Source organism: Phyllobates terribilis, unplaced genomic scaffold (genome assembly GCF_046119375.1).
Source record: "Phyllobates terribilis strain yellow unplaced genomic scaffold, ASM4611937v1 Scaffold_4__5_contigs__length_816908805, whole genome shotgun sequence".
In the NCBI taxonomy this organism is placed as follows: Eukaryota; Metazoa; Chordata; class Amphibia; order Anura; family Dendrobatidae; genus Phyllobates; species Phyllobates terribilis.
The window spans coordinates 404,763,738-404,787,871 of NW_027362764.1; the positions used below are offsets into that span (position 1 = coordinate 404,763,738).

Consider the following 24,134-nt stretch of genomic DNA (forward strand, 5'->3'; position numbering starts at 1 on the left):
GCTGCATGATTGACTTCTGCATACTTATTTGGTTTAACTGTTCCATATTAACCATTATTTGGTCTAATGAACAATCAGACTGTACAGTATTCAGTCGTGCTGTCTGGTTTAACATCTCAGTTTTTAAATGTGATTGGTTTAAGACTGTTGTAGATTCAGTATAATCCTGTAGATAAAATGTGGAATTTATCATCATCCCAACGGTTTGTGGTTTGATTTCGGCAGTCAGTGTGGTATTGGGTAGTAGTGTGAAGAAGTCTGAAATGGACTGAGAAAGAAGGTATCTGTTGCATGTATGAACTTTTGGGTGTCCTGGCAAATTTTACCCGTATAGAAGGTATTCTTTACTTTTCTGTCCCCATCTCTGTGGCCTTCACGTCCCAAGCATTTTTATTTAAATTGAGCGATCTGTACAACATGACAATACATGAGCTCCCACCCCACCACCTCCCTGGAATAGTGGATGTTATAGGAGCATCTCTCTACTTAGAAAATGGGATATGATAGCCAGTTTATACAGTTTTGTTGACAAATGGGAAGTTTTAAAAAAATTAGAGCTAGGCCCTTTTAAGAGATATGGTGATGAGGGTTAAAGTAAAGAAGTACGGTAGATTGCAGACAGAAAAAAATTAGGCCTTTATCCTTTTGACACAGTATCGTAAGGTTTTAAGGTTGTTGAGGTAGGTAACACCTACACAGCAAACATAGTACTGGCCAATAGTACCACTAGATCACAATGCAGTACTGCTAGTGCTTTAAAGATTCTGCTTGTAGAGCAGCAAGTACACAATGATATGCCAGGTAGTTGCTCACTGCTTTTCCTTAGTAATTAAAAAACATGAAGTGCTAAATGCTGAGATGAATCATACCTGGAATAATTTAGAATTATAGACACAGGAAACAATTGTAAGCGCTTTATAGGTCCTATTGTGGAGAGCAAACAGCTAAGGAGCTGTGGTGGTCTTATGAAGGATCGCTGTAATCTGTCTATATCAGAAGTCAGAGGTGGCAGATTTTGGTATCATCCACTCTGTGGGGACTCTTGATAAGTACCTGCACTCTTTTGTAGTTGTCGCTGCAGTGGAGGTTCCGATAGGCCGCATTTCCAGTGTAAGTCTAGTAGCAGGTTGGGTTTGAATCGGTGTGGGATCTTGGCTGCTGGGTCTTGGTAAGACAGACAGGAAAGTTTTGATGACACCTTACTGCAGCCAAGGAGATGCGAAGCTGTGCCTGCTGTACATGGAAGCCAGAAACTGGGCTTCAGCTTTCAATATAGTGCACAGCCTCTTTTTGCTGTGTATAAAAGTTATCTGAGCCCCTCAAGTGAGATTTTGTAATGATCCACTTGAAAGGAATCTACTGATGCAGGATGTTCTCTTTCGTTGCAGTGACTGCCTAGGATTGCAACAGATAAGTGGGGTTTATCTTGGGGATTCCGAGATGCTTGTCATTTCTATTTGTTGGTTTTCCACAGACACCCAAGGCCATCTTCTCAATGCCCACCTCTTCTTAACTAGGTTTCGATTACTGTTATGCAGCTTGTGATCTTTTTTCTTTTTTTACTAGCAACTACGTAATTACTTTCTTATGCAATCTATTTTCTGATTCTACTATCTTATGTCTATAAAATAAATTTCTGGACCCAACTATACATGCTTGGTAACAGAATAGTCTAGTCCAGAGGTTAACCTGTTTTGGAGCTGCGTGCAGAGGGGATAAAAAGTCACATGTATAACGAAAACTGCAGTGCCAGCATTAGAGGGCAACAAACTGAGCACTTTACATGGTACTGAGTGTGAGGGGATACTGATGTATTCTACTGTGTATGGGCGGAAACTGAGGGCATCATACAGTGTGTGAGTTAAAACAAGAAAATTAAATATACACCTTCCATCAGCTGGCGTAGAGTTTAGCTATTACAATGTACTCATTTTCTGGTGTACATTGTGTGAATTTGTCATTCAGGGGTGCTTTTTCTTAGCCCATTCCATGCTTTAGAAAAGTACACAAAATTAAGAAAAAAAAAATGTATTATTTTTTTAAGTCATTTTTATTTAACCATGATGGGCACAAAAATTTGTAATTTTTTTTTTCTCCACAGAAAACCAGTGGAATTCACTCACCAAATGTCTCCTAATATGTCCACACAATGTATTGTGCTTTCATGGCTGTCTGCAACTCTTACCAACTTGGTTACTAAAATGCTTAAATGGACAGTTATTTTTTCAAGCTGATGTTAGATGTAGTCTCCACCTTTTATTTCAAGTTCCTCAGATGATCTAAAACATTGATCTAATCAGTGTAGATAGAATAAGATCAGATGTATCAATATATTAGTAACAGTGGTCCAACAGTGAAGAGCTGGTCAAGTGGATTTCTGCACCCGATCGCGTCCCAAATTGCTTCTTACACAGGATACTACCTTGTTCTCTGAGGCAGAACATTTTTGGGAGGGGCCTCTGACCATCTGACTGCTTTCAGTGGGAGCCTCTATATAATGAAATTACTTTAATCATCTTGGGGTATGTGGCCACTATTCGGAGCCACTGTGGCCCAGACGCTGCAGAATAGCTACTCATCTTCCGCCCTCATTATGCAAATGAGCGTCCGCTATTTTTTTTTCACATGCGGACCTTCCTCATCTATGAGGAAAGTCCACATTCGGACCCACAAGAGAAATTGACATGCTGTGGGTCTGGAAGAAGCGCTGCATGTCAATTTTAGCGGATGAGCCACAGGTGCCCAGAGACACATAGTGGACATGGGATTTCTAGAAATCCCATCCCCTACGCTGTAACATCTGTATGCTGCGGGTTTGACGCTGCAAAAACACGCAGCTTTAAACCCGCAGCGGCTCCTGATCATGTGCACATAGCCTTGTAGTTTGTCACTGCAAAGATTCAAATTCAGGACCTTTCTATAGAAGGCTACTTTCACACATCCGTGTCTATTTTTACATCCATGTAAAACTGACTGTTTTCTTCTCATGTGTCACTCTTTATGCCTCCATTTTGTATCTGTTTTATTTTATCAGTTTTTAAAAACTGGAGGAAGTAGACTGAACTTTTATTTATCTATCGATGCTTAACAATGAATCAATGAAAAATTAATGGAACCCTGAAGTAAAAAGGTGGTTGTTAGATTTGTCATTCTTATTTAGCGGATCCACATAGATTTTAATGACAGTCTGATCTGCAAAATGGATAGCAATAAGACATGCTCTAAGTCTCATAGATTGGACAAACTGATCCATTTTTAAAATGAATGCATGTATGGATCACTGAAACTTTATGGGTTAGTGTGCTGTATGTTTACAAAATCGGACAGCAAACAGTTATGTAACAGGGATCCTTGAATGTAGCCCTAACAGGCTGCACTACAGTGTGTGAGAATTTTCTGTACCTAAAAATTTCATATTTCTTCAGCATTTAAAGGGAAACTGTTGTAGAGATAGCAGTGCTCAAATGCTGAGCTCTGTATAACCCCGCCCACACCACTGATTGGCAGCTTCTTATGTACACTGTGCATAAGCAGAAAGCTGCCAATCAGGGATTGCACAAATTAGCCTGACTGATCTAGCTGCTAAATCACTGATTATATTGGCATTACAGCAGACAACCTAATAAGTGACACATCCCTGGATTCTTCTCTTACATTATTCTGTTCTCAGGTTAAATGGCAAAAAATGCTGACAGATTCCCTTAAATGAATAAGCAATTCTTGTTCAATAGTTCACCACTGTGTATTAGTAAAACAAAACTGCTAAAGGAGCTTCAGATAAGGGCTAATGCAGACATCCATTTTCTCGTATGAATTTCATGATTTTTTTTTGCAGGTCGAAAGTCAACAAGTTTCACTCCCCCCCCCCCTCCTCCCCCCCAAATAAAGAAAAAAAAACAGACGTTTTTGATTAGTTTTATAAGATCAAATTTGGCAATGCAAGTCTATGGGTCAGTGAAAAACATTGGACCACACTATTGGCACCATCCAATTATCATATTTGATAGGGGAGGCTGAGAGATCTTCTGTTACACACAAAAAATAAGTGGATGAAACTCAAATGGTGAAACTAACACTCTAACCAAACACTGATGAAAATCAGATCCAAAATACTTACGAAAATTAGTCTGTTGTTTTTAACTATAATAAAAATCATTAATATCTGAATGAGCACTAACTAATATATTTATTAGTTTTGTTCATGCACTATATACTGCTGTTTGCCCACAAAATTAGATGCTTGAAATCATTTTTTCAACTGTGATTTGTTGACTAGTATTACTGTCCTTCTAGATTCCACAACCACTTCTAATGCAAGTGAAATTACTGCAAACAAAAGTGCTGGTGATCTAAAGGACCACTCTAAAGGTGAATGTAGAACAAACCATGCTGGTAATCATGTTGATCATTTTCTTCAATATAATTCCTCAAAAGTAACCACAACCCAAGGTCAGTACTCTATACAAGATTGTATAATAATTAATAATCAAATTTAACACAGTCAATAGTAAAGTGTGCTACCTATTGTAAAGCTGCCTCCGGTCCCACAGACTTTTTTTTTCACTTACTATGCAGCACACTGATTTGTCTTGTCTACAAAACCCACTTTCATACTCCATTGTTTGAAAATTCTCACATAATACAACAAGAGAACAATTACAAAGTGTTTCTTTGGTTCTGGAGGACATCATTGATTTGAATTGGACTTCTGCTCTTTTCCAACACAGAAATTTTTCCAGTGCAATGTATAGGATGCGATGTTCAATGAACACATGCAGATTCACCTGCGTGCAGCGCTTTGGACGCAGCATCAAGTATACTGCGTTCAAAGCGCTGACAGGACGCATCGTTTCCACATACCCTAAGGTTGTTGACTGGCTGCAGCCTTCATAAAAAATGTCACATGAGTCACATGATCGTTGTTGGACACAGCGCTGACATTGGCTTAACAGCTCCAGTGCAGGAGTTAAAGCGAACCTGTCAGCAGGATTTTGCTAAGTAAACTACAGGCAGTGTCATGTTGGGTCTGCTGCACTGATTAAAATGATACCTGAGGTGAAGAAATCTGTCTTGTGGTTTTTGTAATCAGTGTTTGCACTTTTGAGTTAATGATATGCCCATGCTCTGGGGCGGGACTGTTGGCAGGATCTTATCCTGGTGATGGAGGCCAGATCAGTAAGAAAAAACCTTATCATAAGCCTTCCCTGTCTTTCTGTCTGTCTCTCTGATGAGGAACATACTTGTGCTTCGGGGCAGGGCTGTGGGCAGATTTTATGTTGCTGATCTGGCCTAGAGCACCAAGCAAAGACCCTGCCTACCTACATATCATTAACTCAAAACTGTAAACACTTACACAAAAACCACAACACTGATTTTTTCACCTCAGGTATCATATTAATCCGTGCAGCAGTCTCAACATGACACTGCCTGTAGTTTACTTAGCAAAATCCGACTGACAGGTTAAATTTAAAGCGCACCTGTCAGCAGGATTGTGCTTAGTAAACTATATACACTGTCAGGTGGGCACCATTACACTGAATAAAATTATACCTTTGCTGATGAAATCCATCCACTGATTCTTTTATAATCTTTATTTTCAGTTCTGACATAATGAGATGCTCGTGCCCTGGTGCTCTCATTATGTATTCATGTATTCCTATCTGTGCCTTGTGACAGGTCACTGTACTTTCAGTGACCTGCCTACTGTTTTAAATATTGCCTGTATAATTTCTGTTCAAAAGTGAAAATTTGCATCCCCCAATAAGGCCGCCACGGCCCGCGCATGCGCAATAGCATCTTTTCGTTGCCGAGAGATGCTACTGTGCACAAGCGGGCGCCATTTTGCTTCAGGAAAAAGAATTTGGGTGCAGCAATATGGCGCCGCGCATGCGCAGTAGCGTCTCTCGGCAATCGAGAAATACTATTGCGGGGGCCAGATTGCTGCACGCAAATTTATTTTTCCTCTAGCAAAGTGGCGTCCGCGCGAGCGCAGTAGCATCTATCGCTCACCGATGCTACTGTGCACGCGCGGGCGCAATTTCACTAGAGGAAAAACAAATTTGCCTGCAGCAATATGGCCCCGCCGCTTACGCAGTAGCATTTCTCTATCGCCGAGAGATTCTACTGCGCATGTGTGGCGCCATATTGCTGCACCCAAATCACTGGACGGATTTCATCATCAAAGGTATCATTTTACTCAGTGTAATGGCGCCCACCTGACAGTGTATGTGGTTTACTAAGCACAATCCTGCTGACAGGTGCGCTTTAAGTATAGCATTTTAAATACACTGCTCAAAAAAATAAAGGGAACACTCAAATAACATATCCTAGATCTGAATGAATGAAATATTCTCATTGAATACTTTGTTCTGTACAAAGTTGAATGTGCTGACAACAAAATCACACAAAAATCATCAATGGAAATCAAATTTATTAACCAATGGAGGCCTGGATTTGGAGTCACCCCCAAAATTAAAGTGGAAAAACACACTACAGGCTGATCCAACTTTGATGTAATGTCTTTAAAACAAGTCAAAATGAGGCTCAGTATTGTGTGCGGCCTCCACGTGTCTGTATGACCTCCCTACAACGTCTGGGCATGCTCCTGATGAGTTTGTGGATGGTCTCCTGTGGGATCTCCTCCCAGACCTGGACTAAAGCATCCACCAACTCCTGGACAGTCTGTGGTGCAACGTGACGTTGGTGGATGGAGCGAAACATGATGTCCCAGATGTGCTCAATCGGATTCAGGTCTGGGGAACTGGCGGGCCAGTCCATAGCTTCAATGCCTTCATCTTGCAGGAACTGCTGACATACTCCAGCCACATGAGGTCTGGCATTGTCCTGCATTAGGAAGAACCCAGGGCCAACCGCACCAGCATATGGTCTCACAAGAGGTCTGAGGATCTCATCTCGGTACCTAATAGCAGTCAGGCTACCTCTGGCGAGCACCTGGAGGGCTGTGCGGCCCTCCAAAGAAATGCCTCCCCACACCATTACTGACCCACTGCCAAACCAGTCATGCTGAAGGATGTTGCAGGCAGCAGATCGCTCTCCACGGCGTCTCCAGATTCTGTCACGTCTGTCACATGTGCTCAGTGTGAACCTGCTTTCATCTGTGAAAAGCACAAGACGCCAATGGCGACTTTGCCAAGCCTGGTTTTCTGTGGCATTTCTTTGAAGAGCCGCACAGCCCTTCATGTGCTCGCCAGAGGTAGCCTGACTGTTATTAGGTACCGAGATGAGATCCTCAGACCCCTTGTGAGACCATATGCTGGTGCGGTTGGCCCTGGGTTCCTCCTAATTCAGGACAATGCCAGACCTCATGTGGCTGGAGTGTGTCAGCAGTTCCTGCAAGATGAAGGCATTGAAGCTATGGACTGGCCCGCCAGTTCCCCAGACCTGAATCCGATTGAGTACATCTGGGACATCATGTTTCGCTCCATCCACCAACGTCACGTTGCATCACAGACTGTCCAGGAGTTGGCGGATGCTTTAGTCCAGGTCTGGGAGGAGATCCCACAGGAGACCATACGCAACCTCATCATTAGCATGCTCAGGCGTTGTAGGGAGGTCATACAGGCACGTGGAGGCCACACAAAATACTGAGCCTCATTTTGACTTGTTTTAAGGACGTTACATCAAATTTGGATCTGCCTGTAGTGTATGTTTTTCCACTTTAATTTTGGGGGTGACTCCAAATCCAGGCCTCCATTGGTTAATAAATTAGATTTCCATTGATGATTTTTGTGTGATTTTGTTGTCAGCACATTCAACTTTGTACAGAACAAAGTATTCAATGAGAATATTTCATTCATTCAGATCTAGGATGTGTTATTTGAGTGCTCCCTTTATTCTTTTGAGCAGTGTATTTTATGATGCACCTTGGAGTTTCCTTTAAAAGCTGTGGAAAACTTTAACATGGAAAAAGTATTTTTTACAGGTTAGTGGTTACCTGGAGTTCAAAGGATTTTCCCCATGATTAAAGTTCATCACCTATCCGCGGGGTAAAGTTGTATGTATATGATCTTTGGATTCTCATCAATTACAAGAATGCAGGTCCCTGAGTCTCTTGTGTGAATGGAGTAGTGATGTACATGCATGACTTCCATTCTATTTACTTATCCATAGGACACTGATGTACAGTTCTTTGCTTTCCTATAGACAGTAGAGAGTGGTTTCCTGTAGACAGCCTTCCTGTAGACAGTAGAGAGTGGTGGGCATCCACCGATCACAAGAACATGGGTCTCAGAATGTTTTATGTTTATAGAGCTGTAGTGCATATGAATGACCACTATTATATTTACTGTCCTGCTCCTTGCAGTCCCATAAACAGTAGAAGAGTGATGGCAATGTTTATTAAATGTAACCTGTCACCAGTTTTGTCCTATATGAACTAAAACTGTCACCTTTATGAAGCGCCTGTGCTGCATTCCATAAATGCTTGTATGAACCCCTGACTCTCCCTATAGTCCAACCCCCCCCACCACCAAAAAAATAAAATAAAATTCTTCCGCGCTGCATGGTAATCTGGTCGGTCCGGTCCGATGGGCATGGTTTTGGGCCTCTTCATCCCTCTACACGGCTGCTGCTTGCCACACTGCTGGGTAAAATCTTGTACCTGCACAACTATGCATTGTCCTACTACGAGTAGAGCAGAGCATAGTGTGCAGGCTCGAGCAGCAATTTCTGTGAGCAAGTGGAAGATTTCGCCAGGTAGAGATGCGTCATCCACATCAAGTAAAGGAGGACGACGGCGAGAAGAAGCCAGGGTAAGGGATGGGGAGGCCCGTAACCACTCCCATTGGACCGGACCGACAGGATTACCATGCAGCGCGGGAGAATTTAAAAAAGGTTTTTGTGGAGACTACAGGAAGAGTCAGCGGGTTATATAAGCATTTATGGGATGCAGCACAGGCGCTGCATAAGGTGATAGGACAAAACTGGTGACAGGTTCCTTCTAATTACGAATCCATACCTTCCTGCTACAATCTCTAACACCAGGAGAAGGGAGAAAGAAAGCTGAGTGAGCTGAAACAGTAAGGAATGGTGATCTGCCTGATCAATTTCAGAAGCTAACATAACCTGTAACATGGTAGAAAGTTTTTAATGAAGACTATTTAGAAAGATAGAGGGAGTCTGTCATCACAAGGAGGAATTCAGGCAAATGCAGCAATGGAATAAAACAGTAAAGGTACCATTTTTATTAGTGTTATATCCCCTACAAGGTGCTCCGCTTAGTGTGGACACTCATTTTATGCTGACAAACTTTTTTTTTAAGCAAACCTGTGAGGCTTCCCTCCCAATAAACACCATTAGTAGTCTATAGTTCTTTTCCTGGAGTCTTGGTAGCCAAGTTTTCTGTCATTTTGCAGAAAAGTAGGTTTTCTTTTCACGTGCACTGTATGCTAAACAGCTGTATGCAGTCAAGGAGGTGGAGAAAGTCAAACTGTTCACTTCTTACTTCTGCCCCATATGGCTGGATTGGCATTCCCTGTCCTCCGGGACGTCAGTCAAGCCTTATAGGAGATAGGGCATGGAATGCTTGACTTGACACTGCAACTTTAAATCAGGAGTCCGCTAGAACCGTCACCCAGAGCAAATAAGAGGGATCATTCTGTGCTGAGAACCTGGGCATTGTACATGAATGGGTCTGCTTCTTGGACACCTGTGATTGTGATGCTGATGGCATTAAGACATTGATTTCCTTGTTCTACAACCTCCATGACCATCACCCCATCTGGGTGACTGTACCTCCCTGTCTTCCACATATCGGTGTCCACGGTTTGAGGGGTCAGAGATGCTGACAGACATCTAATAGGTAAATAGTAGTAATGTAAGTATGGAGTCTCCGTACAGGGGATGTCTGTAGTAAGACGACGCTTTAAGGTTTCGGGCTGTTAGAGCATTTGAATCCAGGACATTTTACCTCATCCACACGGAGGATGCTTATATTTTTGCATCCATCCTATTGTAAAAGTGCATTTACCTGATATATATTTTCCCTGGTACTTTTTTTCATTGAACCTTTTGCTAGAACATTATTGTGCTTTTTTGTTTTCTAGCCACAGCCAGCAATTCTGTTTCATCACCTCATTCTTCCATTATGTTGTGTCCTACTATGAACAAACCTATAATCAGACCTTCAGTTTCCTCTTCTGTGCTGAAGTCACATCACCAGTCCATTGCATCTATTAAAAAGGAACCAGGTGTTGAAGAACCACAGCTTGACTGTACCACTGCTACTAATACCACAGAACCTGTGCCTACAGGTAAACATTTCCTGACTTGCCTTATAAAGTTTGTAAAATAGTTTGTTTAAACATTGTAATTACTGCATGCAAATTTAATTTTTTTTTAATCGAGTTTTTTTCTGACCCACAGTTGCCAATTGATATCAGCTACTATGTTTATAGACTGAGTGGTAGTGGTGGCACCACAAAAGTGACTGGGGAGAATTAGCAAATTGGGATCCTGCACCTATTGGGGACTTATGGCATGTCCTACATGTATGTCATAAATGCAGATGATGGGACTGCCCTTTTAAGGATTTATGTACATATCTCAGTATAAGCACTATTTTTTTTTTTCTTTTAGAGCGTTCAGAAAACAAGTGAAATTCAGCATGGTTGCTGTATTGTGGGAAGGCTTTAAACAGGCTTAGGTGACACTAATGGTCTTGGTACGCGCGCACACACACACACACACACACACACACACACACACACACACACACACACACACACACACACACACAAAGTTGAACTTCAGCCCAAGTTTTACCACCTAATTCTCTTTTAGTAAACTCTGTACCTTGATGGGCAAAAATGCAGCAGCCGTCATCTATATACAGCAGCATCTTAATGGTTAAGAGAGAGGGGCTCACTCTTTAAACCATCAGCAAACTGAGGGATCTCAATAGATACGATGGCAACCCTAAGTCAAGTAATGGTTTCAGTGGAAGTTGGCTAAGTGTAATAGGACCAGTGACAGTGTAAATCTGACAGTCTCATATACTGCAGTAAAGAAGTATTGAAGTGTATGTGACCAGAAAATTTAAAGTACGAGTCCCACAGTGGAAATAAATTAAAATTTGCAAAAATGAAAAAGAAAAACCACAAAAAAATTGCAGAAAACTATTTTGCCACTAAAAAAACAATCTTTTATGGAAAAGTATATCTAAACAAAAAAAGTATATATAATTGGTATTATCGCATCCTGATTTATAAAGCTGTCACATTATTTATCCTGTACAGTGGACATTGTAAAAAAAAAAAAAAAAACTCTAAAAAAAAATATACAAAAAAATTTAGCATTGCCTCATCAACTCACAAAAAGATGGAATAAAATGCAATCAAAAAATTGTGAGTTAAAAAAAATAGTTACTGAAAAAGTCTACTCTGGGTCTTGCAAAAAAAAACAACTATCCTTTAGCTTTATTAACAGAGAAATAGAAGTTACAGCTCTCACTTTGTGATGCAGAACAAATTATTTGTTTTGTAAAATATTGTTTTGAATTTGCAAAAGAAGTAAATCATAAAAAATCTATATAAATTTGGTATCACTGTAATCCTACTGACCAAAGTTGTCTTATTATTTTTACTAAACAGTGGACGGTGTAAAAAAAAAAAAAAGAGAATCACTTCTCGAATTGGTGTTATTTATTCGTTCTGAGTTTGAAAAATCTGAGTAAACAGTTAACAAAAATGTTATATACCCTAAAATGGTACCGATAAAAACTTCATCTCACCTCGAATAAAAAACTAACCCTCATACAGTTCTGTCAGCCGGAAAATAAAAAAAGTTGGTGCTCAGAGTATAACGATGGAAAAATGGTTGTTGTTGTTTTTAGTGTACAAAATTGGTAAGACATAAAAAAAAAACTATATAAAACTGGTATTGCGTTAATCATACTGACCAAAAGTATAAAGGTGTCACTTCAACCACAGGGTGAGCGACACAAAAAATAAAAGCAATTCTTAAACTGCTGTTTGTTCATTCAGCCTCACAAGTATCAGTATAAGGCTCAGTTCACATTTATCCTGCATTCTTTGATGAGCACTTACATCCAGGTTTCCATCTAAATGCTCAAAAAATGCCATTTAGAATGAACCTCAACTGAACCATTCATTGTAAAGGGGCAGATGGAGTCACTTTGGACTTGATCTGGCCTCTGTTCTAGCAGTGTCTTTTTAGTACACAAAAGTGTGGTTGACCATGCTTTTATGCATGCCTAAGGAGATGAGACACTGCTGGAACTGAGGCCTCATAATGAATTATTCTGCCAGGGTTTTCAACTCAATAATTTTTCGGAATTTAGCGTAAAACCAGCCTTAAGATCGATCAACAAAATGTTATATACCCCAAAATGCTACCTATAAATACTTGAAATCATCCCACAAAAAAAAAAAACAATTCCCCACTCAGGCCCTTCATCTGTCAACAGAAAAAATATGGGGTTTACATGTCACAAGTGGGTCAAAGGCTCTGGAAAAGCAACATGGCTCCCCTGTCTTTGAAAGAAATAAAAACCAGTGAAGCCTGCACACTCAAATCAAAAAGCCCCACTGTGTGCCTAAAGTGCAGATACCATCTTCATGTATGGCAGTGGTGTTCCCATGGAACCTACTTAATTTATAGAATGTGTATCTCCAGAAACATAAACTGTACACAATGTAATGGGCACCAAGCTGACATATTTACAATTTTCACTCTCCAACATCCACTTATATGGTACTCCAAGGAGATAAAAAAAAAAATTGTACTGTTCATGCCCTCATAAACTATAAAGATGAAATCCCAGTGCACTTTATTTGTCTTTCTAACACTTGCAATTCTATGTGACAGGAGCTGCTCCTCACTGCTCCCCCCCTCCCACCTGGGACACTACATAACACAGCAGTGTTCAGCTCCCTCTGTGAGTAACAGACAGTCTGAGAAGAGAGGGCATGGCCTGCTCCCTGTTCTCTACTGAGAAACTGCTATTATCAGGTGACTTGCTGATAGTAACAGCATTACAAAGATGTAATGTACCAGACAGAGGCTTGAGCAGTGAAGAGCAGCTCCTGTCATACCAGCCCCTTGATAAGGTCTCCCTGTCTGCAGTTCAAGGTGAGGGAACGTGACCTACTCCCTGCTAGTAGCTCTGCAGTGAAGGAGACATTATGCTGCTAGAAGCCGAGGAAGGGGGAGTTCAGGAAATGCCCCCTCACCTTGGACTGCAGACAGGGAGACATAATCAGGAGTTTGGTGTGCCAGAAGCTGCTTTTCACTGCACTGCTCACCCCTCCTGTCTAGGACATTACAGCAGTGTGCAGCTCCATGCTGTAACTCTCAGCCAGTCTTTTGATGATAGCGGTTTCTCTGCAGATAACAGGTGTAGCCACGACCCCTCTTCTCGGACTGGCTGTTAATCAAAGTGGGGAGCTTCACATTGCTGTGTGACATATTGTCCCAGATGGGAGGGGGGAGCAATGAGAAGCAGCTGCTGTCACGCAGAATTACAAGTGTTCTAACGATAATTGAAGTGCAATGGGCATCTCATATTTATAGTTTGAGGGCAGACACAGTACAGAAATGTTTTATCTTCCCGGAGAACCCCTTTTTAATGCTATTTTTTATAGCATTATATAATTATATTATATTATATTTTATATATTGTTTTGTGAGAAAAGATTCAGTATAACTTGTGTGTTAATCATTTAAACCTTTGAACTTTTTTGGATCTTTCAGTCCATTGGGTGGTCCCATCAGTGACTGATAGCTTTGTGTAAGTGTGCATACAGAAACAGCTGTCAGTCACTGATGGGACCGGCCACTGGACTCAACTTTCCCAAAAGAGCAGAGGATTAAATGATTGAAACGCAGGATATACTGAACCTTTTAACACAAAACTATATATCAATCTACTCAGTTCCCCCTGCTATATAACATGGTGCCTGCAGATTGCGCTGCATTTTCATGGTGACAGTTTTCCTTAGTGAAGACAATTTAGGAAGGTGTAAGGGAGCCTATTAGGTAAATAGTAATGTAAGGTAATGTAAGTATGGAGTCTCCTCCGTACAGGGGATGTCTGTAGTAAGACGACGCTTTAAGGTTTCGGGCTGTTAGAGCATTTGAATCCAGGACATTTTACCTCATCCACATGGAGGATGCTTATATTTTTGCATCCATCCTATTGTAAAAGTACATTTACCTGATATATATTTTCCCTGGTACTTTTTTTCATTGAACCTTTTGCTAGAACATTATTGTGCTTTTTTGTTTTCTAGCCACAGCCAGCAATTCTGTTTCATCACCTCATTCTTCCATTATGTTGTGTCCTACTACGAACAAACCTATAATCAGACCTTCAGTTTCCTCTTCTGTGCTGAAGTCACATCACCAGTCCATTGCATCTATTAAAAAGGAACCAGGTGTTGAAGAACCACAGCTTGACTGTACCACTGCTACTAATACCACAGAACCTGTGCCTACAGGTAAACATTTCTTGACTTGCCTTAGGCTGTGTGCCCACGATGCGTTTTTTAAGCGTTTCTGCAGCGGCAAAAACGCTGCAGAAACGCATTAAAAACGCATGATAGAAGGCCTGCCATGTCCCCCAATGATAATTTGCATGTTCTGTGCACATGCTGCGGAAATTTCAGCTGCGGATTATCATTGCGGAAAAAAACGCAGCACTAGCAATTATTTTGCGGAAGCGCTTAGTTTCCGCCGCCATTGACTTGCATTGAAACACATGAATTACGCATCACTGCATCTGTACATGCAGAATCCATGCCTTTCAATGTGCGGATGGTACCCGGGTGTGGAGGACAGGAGACTCTCCTCCGGACCCGGATACCATAGAACCTGTAAAAAAAAGAATAAAATAAAAAATAAATATGATATTTAACTTCCGATGGCCCCCGCTGCGCTCGTCCTCCCTTGCCGGCAGCTCGCGGTGGACTGAAGGACCTGCGCTGACGTCATAGTCATGTGACTGCAGGTCCTTCAGTGCAGTGTACCGCGAGCTGCCGACAAGCCAGAACGGAGCGAAGCAAGACTCCGGGGGCCATCAGAAGGTAAGTATAGATTTAATTTTTTATTTTTAAACATTTTTTAAGGTCACACTATATAAATCCATGCCGGTTGCATGGATTTATATAGTGTGACCAAGTTGACAAGCACTTTCCAAGTGATGCTAAAATCGCTTGGAAAGCGCTTGACAACCCGCATGTGGAAATGCAAGTGAAGAACGCTTCACATCCGCTCGTCCTGGCAGGAAAACGCATGTACAATCCGCATGTACAATCCGCATGCGTTTTTTCTGCCAGGGAGATGCAGAAACACTCAGATAAAAATCCGAAGCATTTCTGCATCGTGGGCACATAGCCTTATAAAGTTTGTAAAATTGTTTGTTTAAACATTTTAATTATGGTATGCAAATAGGTTTTTTTAATCAGCTCCTCTTGTGACCCACATTTGCCAGTAAACGAGCTAAATCTTGGTTCCAGTCCAACAAAATTGAGGTTATGGAGTGGCCAGCCCAATCCCCGAACCTTAACCCTCCGTCACATACAATATCGGTTCTAACGAGTTCACATACAATGTGACTGTCAGGCGCAGGCTAGAAAAATACCTATAATATCTAATGTTTGCAATTTCAGTGCTCTAAAAGTGATCAGTGACCTTCATAGAGATGTAATAAAAGAGACTACACATAATCCGGTGCAAAAAATAAACATTTACTTAACATAAAACTAATAACTCTGAAATACAAACATTTCAAAACTCCCGCCAAATAGTCCCCAGTTCGACTCTGTCAAAAAACTCTACAAAGAAAATTTATGGAAACAAACTTAATTTTAAGGTACCTTAAGTACTATTAAACACATATTCAATCAGAATTAGATCCTGAAGTTTCCCCAGAAAAATTACACTTGCAGAGCAAAGAGCAAGAATTACACATCATTTTTGCATGTCTCAGGCAGATTGCATTATGACATTTGTGACATTCATAATTAGAAAGCCTTCTGACTCCGCTTTCCGTGGTGCAGGTGGTGCATCTCCTTCTTTTGGGAGGTGGTGCAGGTGGTGAATTTTCACTATCTTCTGGGCGGAATCTTTTGAGCTGAACTTGAAGACGAGAGGGGATACCGATTGTTTTCATACTTCTCCTGCGTAGCTTTCCAAGCACTAGTTCATGGGCCAATTTTTTCAGATAGAATCGTCTACGGAGTGGTTCAAGCTTGTTTTCAAGGTAAATGACTTGTGAATTTATACCACCCAAATTCAACATAGCAAAAAATATGACCATTGGCCAGCGTTTGGTGTTTCTGCTGATGTTGAAAGTTGAGCACATCTGATCAGCTGTATCAACACCCCCTTTGGTTGCATTATAAAATGTAATTATCTCCGGGTTTTTTTGTGCCTCAGTCCCAGGATCGATGGTATCATCATCATGAAGTGTTGATAGAAGAAGTACAATTTTTTTTGCTTGTGGTACATAGGAAACCAAAACCTTTCCATTATGGAATGCAAACATACTGCTGTACTGTTGTCTCCCTTTCACACTTACAAACTGTGTAGGCAATTCTTTTTTATTTTTTCTTACAGTTCCGACATATGAAAGCTTCTGCATTTTCAGATAATCAATCAGATCACAATTTGAAAACCAATTGTCAGCTGTTATATTGCGACCTGATCCAAATAAGGGCTCAGCCAGTCTTTTTACAACATCACTGGGTTTGTTGCTGACACAGTAAGGACCTTCTGGTTGTTTTCCTGCATAAACTTCCAGGTTGTAAGTGTAGGTCTTACTGGTATCAACAAGGGCATACATTTTTATTCCATATTTGTTAGGCTTTGATGGAATATATTGACGAAAGGCACATTTACCACGAAAACCACAGAGCATTTCGTCAATAGTGAGATTCTCCCCAGGGCAATAGCTTTTTTTTACAGTTTTCAACAAATTTTTGGAATATATCACGAATTGGAGCAAGTCGGTCATGTGTTTTACGTTCGGTTCGGGTAGTTCTGTCGTCAAACCGAAGGCAACGAATTAGAAGCTTGAATCTGTTTATGGACATAACAAGGCCAAATTTTTCAACTCCATCCCCATCTTTACTCCAAAGTTCCTCCAAACTTTGTCTATTTGCCCTGTAAGCTCCTGCAAGGTATAATAATCCAAAAAAAGCACTCAATTCTATTTCATCTGTGGCCTTGATGGTTCTGTTGCAGATGAACTTGTCCTTTAAAATGTCTATATATTGGTTGGTATATGTGACAATAGAGTCCAGAATGTCATTTGTGAATAAACTATTCCAGCATTCAACTGCAGTTTTTGCATTACTTGCAGTTCCTATAACTGCAGGAAGGTGAGTAATAATGTTTTGAGGTTCCCTACGTTTTTTCTGGAGTGGCTTCTTGTTCCATTGTTTTTTTTTTTATCTTTTCCCATATAATAAGATTCTACATCTTCATCCTCATCACTGTCACCATCTTGCTCTGTTTCAGAATCCACTTCACATACTTCCACCTCATCATGAGAATCAATCTCACTTTCCTCTCCTAAATCATCATTCAGTGTGGGGTCTGCATCATCTAACAGCATGTTTGTTACTTCCTCAACATCAAGGTTTTTTGATAAATTGTACATTTTCCTCTCCATTTCAGAAGATAATCTGAAGCAAGAGAAGTAATATGTGTTAGGGAACTACTGTATATGCCTGAGCAGCACACTTTCTTTTTTAATCTGCCTTATTTCTATGAAATATCCTCACACTTTGTGCTATACTTTCATAAAACAAGCTAAATAAACAATTGTGATGAATAAAAACATAAAATACCAACCTTATTGAGTGTGACGTGTTCACATACAATGAGCCTGAGAGATTAGCGCAGTTATATCTGTCCTCCTGAAGCTCTGCAATCCAACTGTGGTATGAGGTTTCACAGAGCTGCTAGAGACAGGAGACTACCTAGAGGGAGGGGATTTCCTCACAATCTGGTGAGGAAGGAGAAATGAAAGTAAAAGAGATGTGCTGTCAGGCCTATTGTATGTGACGGAGGGTTAATCAGATAGAACACTTGTGGGGAGACATCAAAAATGCCGTTTCTGAGGCAAAGCCAACAAATGACCAAAAACTGTGGGATGTAGTCAAAAGCATTCTGAGCTGGAATAACAGTTGATAGGTGCCAGAAGTTGGTTGACTCTATGCAACATATATGTGAAGCAGTTCTAAAAAACTTTGGTTATACAACTAAATATTAGGTTATTGATTCACAGGAATGCTGAGTCCTCCAAAAGAGTTCATATTGTGATTTTGTAAAGACAAATGCAGACACTGCTATTTTTTTAGAACAGCCCAATGTTCATTTTTTGTTATTTTCTGTAAAGTAGTTAAAATTCTATACATTTCTATTCATATTTTGAATTAGAAAACAGTGTGCAATGTTCCCAGTGCATGGAAATAAAAACTAGTGTAAAGATTTTGTGCTTAACTCATGTTTTGAACACACTGCTATTATTTTGAACACTACTGTATGTCCAAAGCACTTCAGTCTCTTGCATATTGATTTAAATGATTTCTCAGTAATGGAATCCTGTAATCTTGCAGTGTAATCTACCTGCACATATAAACAGTTTGTTGAGGGAAATCATAGAAAATGGTCCAATATTCGAATCAGTTTGATTAGTGTGGCATCAGTTTTTCTGAGATGTGGAGAGAAAGGAAAACAAGTTTTTCGACCTTCTCCATTCTGTCAATCTGTGAAAATGTCATCCGATTTTTTTTTCATGGACCCATAGACTTGCATTGCCAATATTGATTCGACACTCAAGTCAAAATCAGATGTCTCCAAATGTTTCCGCAGACCACAGAAAAAATCGGTCATGTGCACAGCCCTGTAGAATAGAACAGGTACGAGTGCTATCTGTGAAAATCATGGATAGCACTCGTATGAGAAAACCTGTCATGTGCACGAGACCGAATACTGAAAGGAGGGAGGAGTAAGTGGAGTGATCGCATATGGCAAGGAATGGTGATCTGCCCGATCTATGTCAGAAGCCACAACACAACCAGTTACATGATGGAGTATCACAATCTGCAAAAGCAACATGGTAGAAAGTTTTTAATGAAGACTATTTAGAAAGATAGAGGGAGTCTGTCATCACAAGGAGGAATTCAGGCAAATGCAGAATGGAATAAAACACTAAAGGTACCATTTTTTTAGTGTTATATCCCCTACAAGGTGCTCAGCTTAGTGTGGACACCCATTTTGTGCTGACAATTTTTTTTTTTTTTAAGCAAACCTGTGAGGCTTCCCTCCCAATAAACACCATTACTAGTCTATAGTTCTTTTCCTGGAGTCTTGGTAGCCAAATTCTGTCATTTTGCAGAAAAGTAGGTTTTCTTTTCACGTGCACTGTATGCTAAACAGCTGTATGCAGTCAAGGAGGTGGAGAAAGTCAAACTGTTCACTTCTTACTTCTGCCCCATATGGCTGGATTGGCATTCCCTGTCCTCCGGGACGTCAGTCAAGCCTTATAGGAGATAGGGCATGGAATGCTTGACTTGACACTGCAGCTTTAAATCAGGAGTCCGCTAGAACCGTCACCCAGAGCAAATAAGAGGGATCATTCTGTGCTGAGAACCTGGGCATTGCACATGAATGGGTCTGCTTCTTGGGCACCTGTGATTGTGATGCTGATGGCATTAAGACATTGATTTCCTTGTTCTACAACCTCCATGACCATCACCCCATCTGGGTGACTGTACCTCCCTGTCCTCCACATATCGGTATCAGCAGTTTGAGGCGTCAGAGATGCTGACAGACATCTAATAGGTAAATAGTAGTAATGTAAGTATGGAGTCTCCGTACAGGGGATGTCTGTAGTAAGACGACGCTTTAAGGTTTCGGGCTGTTAGAGCATTTGAATCCAGGACATTTTACCTCATCCACACGGAGGATGCTTATATTTTTGCATCCATCCTATTGTAAAAGTGCATTTACATGATATATATTTTCCCTGGTACTTTTTTTCATTGAACCTTTTGCTAGAACATTATTGTGCTTTTTTGTTTTCTAGCCACAGCCAGCAATTCTGTTTCATCACCTCATTCTTCCATTATGTTGTGTCCTACTACGAACAAACCTATAATCAGACCTTCAGTTTCCTCTTCTGTGCTGAAGTCACATCACCAGTCCATTGCATCTATTAAAAAGGAACCAGGTGTTGAAGAACCACAGCTTGACTGTACAACTGCTACTAATACCACAGAACCTGTGCCTACAGGTAAACATTTCCTGACATTTCCTGACTTGCCTTATAAAGTTTGTAAAATTGTTTTTTTTAAACATTGTAATTACTGCATGCAAATTTTAATTTTTTTTAATCAAGTTTTTTTGTGACCCACAGTTGCCAATTGATATCAGCTACTATTTTTATAGAATGAGTGGTAGTGGTGGCACCACAAAAGTGACTGGGGAGAATTAGCGTATATGCAGATGATCCTTTTTGGCAGCGCTTTGAACACCGCAAACTCCATGCTTCGTCCAAAGCGCTGCACGCAGGTGAAGCCTCACGTGTTCAATGAACACATGCGGCTTCACCGCATCCTATACATTGGACTATAGAATTTATCTTGCGGAGATCAACGTCTCCGCGAGAGAAATTGACATGCTGTGGTCTGTGAAGACGCGCCGCATGTCCATCCCCGCGGGTGAGTCGCAGGAGCATGGGAACACATAGTGGGCATGGGATTTGTACAAATCCCACCCACTATGCTGTAACATCTGGCCGCTGCGGATTGCACACAGCGCAAGTGTGCTGCGTCCAATCCGCAGCGTTTACTGATAGTCTGCCCATGCCCTTAGCTAGTGGGGGTCCTGCACCTATTGGGGATTTAAGGCATGTCCTATGTGTATGTAATAAATGCAGACATTTGGGAATAACATTTTAGGAGTTTATTTATATATTACAGTAAAAACTCAATTTTTTTTTGTTTTTTTCTTTTTGATTTCATAAACCAGTAGGTAAAATTCTGCATTATGGGAGAGGGATTTTAAATGGACTTGGGGGACATTAATGGTCTTGGTACACATGCCACATAGGATCAAAGTTGTACTTGAACCCAAATCCTGCACAGGCTCAAGATACAACATTAGGCCGAGACAGATTGAAAAAAAGCAGCATAACTGTGGTTTTTCGTTCACCACTGATCCTCAATAAAAAAAAATTGTCAAGATTTCATATCTACCTTAAATTGGTATCAGTAAAACCAGCAGCTGGATCAATGGAGAAATAAAAAAGATATGGGTCTCGGAAAAAAAACCAAAACAAACCAAATATTTTTTTTCAAAGGTATACATTTTCTTTCTTCACTTAAATAAAAATGTATGAAAGATTGATACTGGCATAATCATGTTGACCTGGAGAGCCATGATTCAGTCATTTTTACCAGAGAATGAGCGCCGTAAAAACAAAACTTAAACCCATGGCCAAATTGCAGTTTTTTCATTATCTCTACACTTAGAATTTTTTTCCCATTTACCAGTGCATTGAATGTTAAAATTTACGATGTCATTGAAAACTACAACTTGTTGCATAAAAATTAAACCCTCATATAGCTAATTTGATGGAAAAATAAAAATGTTATGACTTTTTGAAAGAGAGGAGAGAAAAATGCAAACATATGCTCCACAGTCTCACTTCCTTGTTGCTGAAGGGAGGGCACTCCTCCTTGAGTGACGTTCTGGTTCAGCTTGCGTCTCATCTAGCCTTATCAGACTTTCTGCTTTCCATTGATGAGGGGCAAGCACCCAGAAACATGTTTTTGCAAATGGAGTGTCTGATTTTTCTCCTTTTCCAAAGTCTTCCAAAGTCATGGTAAGGCTTGTTAAAAAGTCAATATTGACTTTTATGATTGCTGCCCCCAATAGATGGTACTGGAGTTCAAATCTTTTTCCTCACTGAAGAGGCAAGAACTGATCTGGAAACTGCCAAAACCATGGGCCGGGGAATGTAATTTGGCAGGACTAATAGCTGCTCCATCAGGAGCTGAGTGAGGATTGGTGGGCAGCAAACTGCTGTAACAAATCAATGGGCTGAATAGATATGACTGGTATCTCAGGAGTTATTTTGTCAGCCAGGAATGTAGCTACTGTGCATAATCAGCCAGGTTCTTGTGGTTGATCTCCTTGGTAACAGGAGGAGAATGATTGCAGATGAAAAAGCAAGTCAATTGCAAACTTGCTTATTTTCCTGCTTTTTAACTCATTATACCAATTTCATAACATGAGACTAGGTTTAGAAAAGCTTATTGGAGCTTAAATGTCCTAAGGGTTCGTAAAAAGTTTACATTTCTTTGATGTGCTGCTTCTTTTATTTTTTTTTACTTCAAGGGTCTGGGGATCAAGTCATTAGATCAAAATACTTCTATTTACATTATTTATATGGTTATTAAAATGTAAATTAAAAAGGAAAGTGTGGCAATAATTAAAAGAATACATTTGAACCAATGCAGTGCAGGCCTTAAAATACAGACACAACAGAAAAATATATTTTTTTAAATTTAGCCTTTGAAGCAAATACTTTTAGAAGAGAAGAGACTATTTTTATTTATTTCTATATTTTTCTAGACATCCTGTCAATGTTGACATATATAGTTTAGCAGGGCGTGTGTATATAACAAATATTTAAGGATTTATCTCACGCAGACAACTCCTTTTATTATTAGAGAAAAATGCCAGCTCTTCCCTGACCACCAGCAATTTCCTGTAATTGTTGGGACTAACACCTCTAGCCATAAATGTCCTCTGCTATGGGAGCAGAGTTTACAAATTGATTGTCCATGTAACACCACTTGCCACCCCCAATTACAAAAATGTTTTTCTGACTATACATTTCCTCCTATTTTTTAGTAGGGCTGGTAATTAAAAGTTAATTGAAAGATGTACTTCAGTAATTTCATGGTAATTTCAGTAATTTTCATGCTGTCAGAAGCATTTAGACTATGACAGAATTTTTTCAAAATGTAACTTATACACCAGTGTAATGGATTTAAAATAAAGTCACCAAGTTGCATTTGTAATTTAGACATTAAATGGGACCTTTCACTAGTTTTAGCATGTTAAACTGGCCACATCATGGAGTAGTTGCCATAGAGCTGAATAAAACATTTTTATTTCTTATCTCCATTGTTGGAGATACCAGCTTGTAACATTTAGATTCTAACTTTCACTAAGACTCATCATGCTGGGGGGAAGAAAGAACATGCCCTCCCCCTAGAGAAGGTAAAACTCAACATTCTCTGTGTGATATGGAACAACTGTTGTATCTACCCAGGTCACACAAATCTAACTGCTGTGCAATGGCTGGAGAGCAGAGCTGTGTGTCAATACAAACACCTCTTGCAGCTCTTCTCTTACGGTGCTGTCAGCTTTGCTCTTCTCCTTCTCCCCCCCGACACCAGCTGCCTTCAGAGGAGGGCAGCAGAGCTGATTGTAATGAAACACCTCACCTTCCTTACTGATATCACTGCCATTGCCTACTGTTCTTACAAGTATGGAAGGAGAGTAGATCAGAGCTGTGTGTCATTACTAACACCTTTGCAGCTCTTCTCTCATAGTACTGTTATTGTGTGGGAAATGGGAGTAGAGCAGCTGACAGCGCTGTGAGAGGAGAGCTACAAGTGGTGTATGAAATACAGTCCTGCACTCCTACCCCTGTACAGTAATTGATGGCAGTGATGAGAGCAGGGATGTGTGATTGCATTTTTTGCCGTATCGCGCAAAGAAAGAGTCTGATATTCTCTGCGTGTCTGTTTTTTTTTCCCCTACATGATGTCATGATTAATCAGCGTCATGATAGAGAAAAGGTACATCCACAAAAGAATCTGTGAACACCCCCTTTGCTCTTAGCAAAAATTACCATAAAAACTTTATGAGCAAATATGTCTGAAATGTAGCTGAAAAATCTGCAGCCACTATTCCATGATGTGGCCAGTTTAACATGATAAACCTAGAGAAAGATCCTCTTTAAGTTTAAAGGGGCTGAACAATAATATTGTATTAACTATGCGTTGTCTGTAGAATTACAGCCTTTTATTACATAATAGCTGTTACTTCTACATAATGTAATGTTTTTT

The 24,134-nt window shown here is 40.3% G+C and overlaps 1 protein-coding gene across 9 annotated transcripts in view; it reads left to right on the top strand.

Moving 5' to 3' along the window:
* Window positions 1-24,134, top strand: part of LOC141265450 (uncharacterized) — a 239,138-nt gene that overhangs the window by 204,796 nt on the left and 10,208 nt on the right. For 8 of the 9 annotated variants that reach the window (XM_073678575.1, XM_073678582.1, XM_073678576.1 and 5 more), the window contains 4 exons: window positions 4,294-4,449; window positions 10,065-10,271; window positions 14,271-14,477; window positions 20,075-20,281. In XM_073678575.1, the coding sequence (XP_073534676.1) occupies window positions 4,294-4,449; window positions 10,065-10,271; window positions 14,271-14,477; window positions 20,075-20,281 (777 nt within the window). The remainder of the gene's footprint in view (window positions 1-4,293; window positions 4,450-10,064; window positions 10,272-14,270; window positions 14,478-20,074; window positions 20,282-24,134) is intronic. The other variant, XM_073678579.1, reaches the window with a different exon arrangement.